Below are 8,407 nucleotides of genomic sequence, written 5' to 3'. Positions count from 1 at the left end.
CTTTCCCTATCAAGCCCTGCTTTTTCAGAAGTCCTGCTTGTTCTCCTCAAGGAGATACCTCCATGCCTTCATTTATCTAAACAAGAAACGTATGAAAATAAACCCCATCACATCTGAATGTAGCAGTGAAAGACACGGGGACATCACAATACAAAGAATGGACACAGAAGAGGATGAAATAGTGTGGCCGCTGTATCACCTCCATCTCTGCACCCACTGTGAAACACAGGAGCATGAAGAACACATTTCCATAAAGAACACACCAGCCCCAAAACACACTTCAGGAGGTTCACAAACATTTTACTGCTTCTCCATTCAAGTAAACCGAGCTCCTGGTAGTTACTTAATGCTGCCCGATATACGATATACATTACTTCTGAGGTGAGGTTGCAAACTCATGGAGACAAGCTTAGCATTGCTGCAAATCCTCTGCAGTGAAGGGTACCACCGAGACCAACGCTCAGCTCCCGCTGAAGGGAATTTTAAATACTGAACTAGAAAACTCTTTTAACATGCCAAGGATTTCACAATACTTCTTTTCTTGCTTTAAAAAGAGAGCTTTCTAAAAATCCTGAAATTCATTTTAGTGTCCAAAATGGTAAGACATACTAATAGTTAATCGATTTAAAAATAAAAGTGAGGGACTCATTTCCTTTTCCTCAGTGATCTTTATTTAATAGCTGCACTTTGGGATGATTTTCCTGTATTGGAACAGAGTCATCAGCATTTCCATTTAGGTCACAGCTTTCTGGAGATATATTAAGCACAAGGAGGTACAGGATAAAATAAATCCTCCAAGGAAGATACAACTCCAGCTACTTCTTCAGGAAAAGAAAGAGAATTGGACAAAGTGTGGGAAACTCCCTCCTCCATAATATCATGGAAGATCCTGTGTCTGCATAAATGCTCTCAATTAAATACAGTATTTGTAAAAAAACTTTTACAATATTTAAAGATAATATCCCAGCACAAAAGTAAGCCACTGTATAACAATTATAAAAATCATTTATTTCTCATAGTGTAGCCTATACGAAATATAATGGAGGTATCTGTGAAAGCTTCTGTAGATCTATTTTTAGTGTTAATTCAGCACAATTACTGATACTATCAGAGGTGGAAGCATAGCCGAGGAAAGAACCCAACCACTGCGATGGCAATGAAAAGCATCTGTGCAAATCAGCAGCAGCACTGCCCTTTCAGAGCCTAATTTTTTTCCCCAAAAGGCAATTTCTCAAATGAATTAGCCCACAAAGGATGCACCTTGTTTCCTACTGCCCATTTGACTGAAAACCAACCAGGATTTCGCAGCCTCCACTGAAGTACCTTCCCTGTATCTCGAGGAGAGAGTGCGATACTGTGTCTCTCCCATCTTTCTGCAAAGCAAAACCACAGTAACAGCAAAACTACCCAACTACTGGTCTAACTTGTTTTCCATAGGTATACTTTTACTCAATATATTTACTTTGTTGACTGTGTCTCTTCCCTAAGAAATCAGTGGGGAGTGGGTGGCAGTGCCTCTAGCCTTTCTTATCCCTATCGTCCATCCCAGACATTTACACTTGATATACTGACCACCCTGACCAGCTTTAACTATGTCACCAAATAAATAACAGCTTTGCATTGGTAAGGTGGTTTATGCTCTTCCCTTCTCAGCTGCCTCCTTTTCCAAATGCTATTCCAGCAGTGGAGCATAACAGCAAAGAGCTCCTCATCTCTATCCTCCCCTGCACTTTCACGTATTGAATTACTTTTATTCAAGGACCGTTCCACTGCATTTCTGTAAAGGAAAGTTTCTGACGTCAGCAGCAGCACATCAACGGAAGACTCTGATCTTGTATAAATTAATAAGTAATGTAGGTTATGTCTCTTACACAGTAAGTGCTGCTTTTTCTTGCCGATGTTACGCATGAAAACACAGTGAAGTTGAGTGGCTTTGGCACTTGGGCTACAAACACAAGAACATTTTTTAAGAGAGATCCCTGCTGGAGTGCACTGAACTACATATTATGCTGCATTAAATTTTCCACAAGGTTAGCTTCGACTTCATGTTCCTGTGCTGTCCCACATCACAGGGTACCTGCACCCTTTTACTACACTAAGAAGTCTCAATCTTTTTAAAATTTTAACTACCCACACACAGCCACCTTTCTTCCTCACGGATTACTGCTACATGACACAAGGGATGCCTGCTGATGGACTGAGAGCTGCTTTCTCTTCTCCTGCCAGTCAGCACACTGGCAGCCACAAGCCATACCCATGAGCATCACCACTCTTCTTTCAAAGGACCCATATGTAACACTGGACAGATCCAAATTCTGCGGACAGACACATCTTCATCTCTGGATTGGACGGCAAGCCACAGAGGAGGTTTGGGTTTCAGTGCTGTCTTCCTTATTTTCATCTACTGCACTAAGCTAAACAGTCTGCTTTATTAGTAGCCAAGGCTGGGGTGTGAACAAAGGGCTATCAGCTGAAGCCCAAGCTAGGTAAAACACCTGTTAGGCAGGTTTGTGAAAATAAGCAGAAGTGACAACCAATACCACTGTGTTGATTTATTGGGTCTTGAGTACCAAAATAAGTGACTCTGGCGTCCTGTTAGCTCCCTGGTGTCCTGTTAGCTCCCTAGCTGTGCTAAGCTTTCAGCCCACAGAAAAGCAGACAGGGGTGTTTCTTCCCTACAACCTTTTGACAGCAATAAAGCATCCAGTTATAATTGTATTTTTGCTTTCATAAGGACCTATAAGGAGATTTGCCATTTCCAGCCAGGATTCCCAAATTGCACTTCACTGGCACTTGTGTACCCAAAGCATGTGAATTTTCAGCTGCTGCAGTCCTGCAGGACTTGCTGCAGGAAACCTAACACAGCGAGCATGCTTTCATCTGTAAAGGCATCACTCATCTACAACTCCCTTGGTCTGATTTTGTACACTGCAGAGGCTGTTGCTCTTCCAATGCTCCCATCAGGCTAGATGGAACTGCAAAAGGTGACAGTTTTTTCTCAGGCAGGAACATAGAGTGCCCCACTATTTTCTCTGCAACAAACTCCTCCCTTGGTTGACACTGTGAAGGTGTCCCCTTCCAAAAGGGGAAGAAAAAGCTACATGGTTCTCATAATGCAAAACACACATTGGTCTTCAGACGTGGGAATACACCAGAGAGTAATTTCCACTCAAAGCAATGAATGAGAGTATAATATAGAGTACCTTTAAACAAATACTGCAGTTGCCTCTTACATACAGGGTTTCCAGGAAGAGAAAACATCTGTAGAATATTAACCGACCCAAAAAACATTTAACAGGCATTTGTCAAAAATTTTATGCCAGAAACATTCAGAATTTAAGTTAGTAGAATTGCATCAGAATTCCCATGGGTGCTTACATGTATACATAGGTATACACATATGTACATGCACATGTGTGTACCACACTTTGATAAAATCCTCGCTCTGTTCTGACACAAGACATCAGCATGAGCCACTGCTTTTCTCTCCCTCTCTCCAGTACCATCTCCCCTTGCCAGCTATTTTGCACTCCTGCTGGCAACTTCTAAACTTCTGTTAGCAAACTGGGAGGAGAGAAGGGCACCAGGACTGGACCACTATGAGCCACTGTGCAGCTGTTTCAACAAAAGTGGGTACCATGGTATCACTTCCAGTCCAAACACATAATAAAATACAAGTTATTTGCCAAATGAAACTAAAGGTTCTGCACCTCTGCTTACTCTTCTGGGTTTAGCTTTGCATACACAGACATCTCCATTAACTTCAGAAGAACACACTAATGCAGAGCTATGCAAATGTTTGAGTCAAAGCCAGGGCCAAAGTTAGCACGCTGGCCATATTTTCACTGTTTTTGGTTTTAAGTCAGAGCCATAATAGATAGTTTCAAGGGTCTTCACTTTAACTGAACTCAAAATGGAAAGAAACGGGGAACAAAAGCAGTGCTACTGAAAAAAAAACTACCTAAAGGTAAACAGTCTGTTCTTCTATACAAGATGCAGCAGATGCCGAAGGAATAACCACGGACTGATAAGGCTGTAGTGGGATGAATATTTCAAGCTAGCATGAATAAACAAAGAAAAAACCCCAAACAAACCCCAAAACCAGTGCTTTCTTCATTCTGCCTTAGCTGTTTTTATTCCTCATTTTCACACCACTCCCTCTCCTGTGCCAGAATATCTGTTTATGCAGCTACAGAGTGATCTGGCAGCTTATCCCGCTGGAAACTAACTTTTCTTTTTGGCAATGTCTGAGGAATTGATCTGGGTTAGACTGCTTCTTAGGCAGTAGAAGTAGCTTATGGTGTTTGTGAAACATCCCAGATCCTGTCAAATTAAAAGGCCTACCAAAAAAAAAGGATACCAGTGCCGTTAAAGACAGTGTTTTATCTCCTAAGAGCCAGGTCTCATCCTCTTGACAGCCAGCCTCTGCCCCATGGTCCTCAACACCGTTTCTCCTCTGGATTTGTTTGCCAAGGGTTGATGAGAAGTCCCATGCTACCAACTTTGCACAGTTTATATAGAAATATTCCTCACTACATCTAAATAGTGTCCCACTTGAGGGCTATTAGGGACAACAAAGGTCTAGCATATACAATGAAAGATCGTCATGCCAGCAATCGGAGTTGTCTCCTCCTGAAAAAACAAAGGTCTAGCATATACAATGAAAGATGGTCATGCCAGCAATCGGAGTTGCCTCCTCCTGCCTAAATAGACAAGCAAATTGACTCATGAGTTAGATTCCTTACAATGTAAAATCTAATTCCAGTAAAATTCATTAGGATGAGTCCTATATTTGTTTTTACAGACTCCTGGCCATCGTACAACCCTTCCGCATTAAGGAGATGAGCAGATTCTTCAAAGGGTCTATAATGGAGGTCATCCTGGGTATTAAGCAGAAGTTTTCCTCCATTTTCTTCACTGAAGCATGACATCCTGATGAATTGTATCACTGTGGCACAGGTTTAATGGTACCTTCTGCTACCTTAATGGAGGATCAGAAATGCTATTTTTAACACAAGGTGTCAGACCATTACAATTTCTTTTGAGCAGATTCTTCAAAGGGTCTATAATGGAGGTCATCCTGGGTATTAAGCAGAAGTTTTCCTCCATTTTCTTCACTGAAGCATGACATCCTGATGAATTGTATCACTGTGGCACAGGTTTAATGGTACCTTCTGCTACCTTAATGGAGGATCAGAAATGCTATTTTTAACACAAGGTGTCAGACCATTACAATTTCTTTCATCACTCTTACCTTCTGCTACCTTAATGGAGGATCAGAGATGCTATTTTTAACACAACGTGTCAGACCATTACAATTTCTTCCATCACTCTGAATACAGCATAAGGTTAAATAAACTATGATAATGTATTGCTACATGCTTAACACAACACTTCCTCGAAAGCTTCGAAGGGCAGAGATGATCCATTTAGAGTTAAACACTCATGCTTAACACAACACTTCCTCGAAAGCTACGAAGGGCAGAGATGGTCCATTGAGAGGTAAACACGGTGAAACAAAACATCATACTCTTCATGTAATCCAACATCAAATGCATCACGATTACAGAAGTAATTTTGAAAGAAGAACAGGCCAGAAGAGTACATTGGATGTAATTTTAACTATTAAATCAACAGAACCTTGAAACAGTTTATATGCTGAAGTAAGAAAAAAGCAAGATGAAGATTTGTACCAGCAGACTAGTGCAACGTTGCAACAATATCCCAAGTCTAATCCATAGTGGCAATACCCTTGGACCGGCGATCACACACCACGTCCTCTACATACTCAGATTACCAACACCCAAGACAGGGATAACAGTGGCATTGCTATTTTATTGTGGTCTTCGAAACGGTTACTTCAGTTTTATTGATTTTTAATAGCAGTTGTATTAATAGCACAGCCAGAAAGATAGATAACTGCTATTTTATAGAAGTATCCTATAACGCGTTAGTTAACAGAAAAATTGGGAAAGATACTTCAAATCACTGTTCTATCCTACTAATTCCTGTTATAAGGAGATACGCACCCACCTGAGTGGGGCCCATTCAAAACTCCATAGCCAGACCCACGGAAGCCAGGACGGTAACGACAGAGAACAGGCAGCTGTCCTGCCACTGCTGTACATATCATTAAAGGTGCCCACAGCACACTGCGGACTGCTGATATGAACGGGAAAGGACCTTACTGTATGCCTGTAAATCCAGCCTTTAGTGGAAATATGCAAAAAAGAGGCTCTTTGACAGAATGGTGGTGGGTCAAAAGGCTGAAAATCCTGACGAGGAGTGATACTGCCACTCTGGTTTAATTTTGGATGGGTGGAACGGCTAAAGGAGTATCCCGAGATCAGCACAGGGACTGGAAATCCTAAAAGGCGCTGTTGTTATCCCTAATTCACCGTGGGCAAAATGAGTGTCAGAAGGGCATAAGGCTGGGATGGCCGATGGAAATTCTCTTGACGGGCTGTACTGCCATGTCAGCCTCATTGCAGATGGGTGGAATAGTCAGCTTCTGCCTCCATGGTGCCCACGAATCCCTGTGGGATCATTTATTCAGTCTTTGTTCTCTAATCAGTAGATGCCATAATTCATGGTAAAACTTTCCCTTAGTATGTAGACCTGATTCTTTTTTCTGTAGCCCAAACTGTTGCCACAGACTATAAATTATTCTCTTCCTTCATATGTATTGATTTGTAACTTTCACAGATTGTGCTCATGTTCCCCAGTGAGCATTTTCTTCTAGACTCTTTAATTATCAAAGGAGTCCATGGAGGGGTTCCAGAGTATTATCCTGAAGGGCATACACCGCATAAAAACTGCCAGGAGTGGAAAATGCTACCCAACAGATTATTCTGGGAAATGTAAGAAAAATAATCTCAAAATTCTGGACATAGTTAGGAGCTTGGCAACTGCACGAGCTGCTCTGCTCCCAAATGTTCAGTAAAGAAAATGCTGAGAGTATGAAAGCCCATGCATGACACAGAAGTTCCCTGCAAACGTTAACTCTTTAACATATACAGCAGTGGTTATGAAGCAGTTACTTCAAACGACTCATCAAGTAAAATGATCAAATGTAATAAAAGATTCAGACTAAAATGTGAACAGGCACACAGGTTCTTAAGCCTACAAAAAGGTCTGTTTTTTTCTGGACAGTCAGGATATCCCACAGATTCTTCTTCAAAATGAACCTAGATATTGTTCGTACTCACAATGGTAATACTGTAACGTTAAATGGCAATGACTGGCTATTTTTATTACCAGTTTCTCTCATCCTCACTTTGAATCTCTTAGCTTTCCTTGAAGGCCATCTGAATCGAGCTATGCTCTAATCTCCCACATTATTAACATTTTAAACCAGATTCTTATGCGTCATTTTAACAACTCCCTCCAAACACTCTTTTTTCACACACGCATTCTTCATGAACAGCATTTGAAGCCACTACGGTGATCCTCCAAGCCCATCCTGGGACCCTTCTCACCTGGAATCCACGCTTTGATTCCACAAAAACTGTTTTCACACAAATCTTTCCTCTTTTATTTTTTTCTTAAACCACTAAGCACTATTGGGACTAAGTATCTTTATCTCAATGACAGTTTCAATGCTTCTTTCTATGGCTATTCTTCTTTCACATCATGTGGGAATCTCTGCAGAGCTCTGTATTCTATTCTCTGCTTCCCAGTAAAGCAATTTATTTAGTCGTTCATGAACTTTTCCTGTTTCACATTCGTACGAGCCCAAAACTTTCAAATGCTTCACGAACGATTAAAAAAAAGGAAAACCCTACCCCCTCCCCAAATATATGCATGTGTATCATAGCTGTTTTCATGCAAGTTCAGAAAAAAAAGAGATGTTGGCCCCCGAGACCCACAGGTACAGACAGACCCATGCTCTCTGCCCTCTCCTGCACCTTACAAGAACACAGCAATGGAGACTGTAATTGCTAGTCCTTGATCTTTCTCACTCTCCTGAGCACAAATCCCACCATGGTCCTAACCTTTCCCACACAACCTTTCCTACATGGAAACGAAGTGGTGTTTCCCACAGGATATTCTAGTTTGTGCGAACTGATGTTTGTAGATAAAGGACAGACAGACAAAAGACAGGCTGAAAGATTCCTGAATTCCATTCAGCTACACATCTCCCTTGTCCAAATCTATGTATTTTCTTTGTTTTTAGGGTGCATAAGCTGCAGCCTTGGGGAGGGATATCTGCTAATCACCCAACTCACGTTTTCGTGCTTCATGTGTTTCAGGAGGCGCAGCTCTCGGTAGGCTCGTTTGGCAAAGAGTTCAGACTGAAACGGGCGGTACAATTTCTTAATGGCCACTTTGGTACCACTTCTTCCATCGACGGCTGAGCTTTAAGGGAAAAGAAAGAGTTTGGTGAGCGAGGACTGAAGCGAGACGC

The 8,407-nt window shown here is 41.6% G+C and overlaps 1 protein-coding gene across 1 annotated transcript in view; it reads right to left on the bottom strand.

The window, feature by feature from the left end:
- Positions 1-8,358, bottom strand: part of MAPK12 (mitogen-activated protein kinase 12) — a gene marked incomplete at its 5' end in the record, with an annotated part of 38,452 nt that extends 30,094 nt beyond the window's left edge. The window contains one exon of the mRNA XM_009700283.1: positions 8,229-8,358. Coding sequence (XP_009698585.1) covers positions 8,229-8,358 — 130 coding nt within the window. The remainder of the gene's footprint in view (positions 1-8,228) is intronic.
- Between the last annotated feature and the right edge of the window lie 49 nt (positions 8,359-8,407).

This window comes from Cariama cristata, unplaced genomic scaffold (genome assembly GCF_000690535.1).
Source record: "Cariama cristata isolate BGI_N322 unplaced genomic scaffold, ASM69053v1 scaffold3465, whole genome shotgun sequence".
NCBI classification, from domain to species: Eukaryota; Metazoa; Chordata; class Aves; order Cariamiformes; family Cariamidae; genus Cariama; species Cariama cristata.
This window is presented reverse-complemented; position numbering and strand designations above follow the sequence as displayed.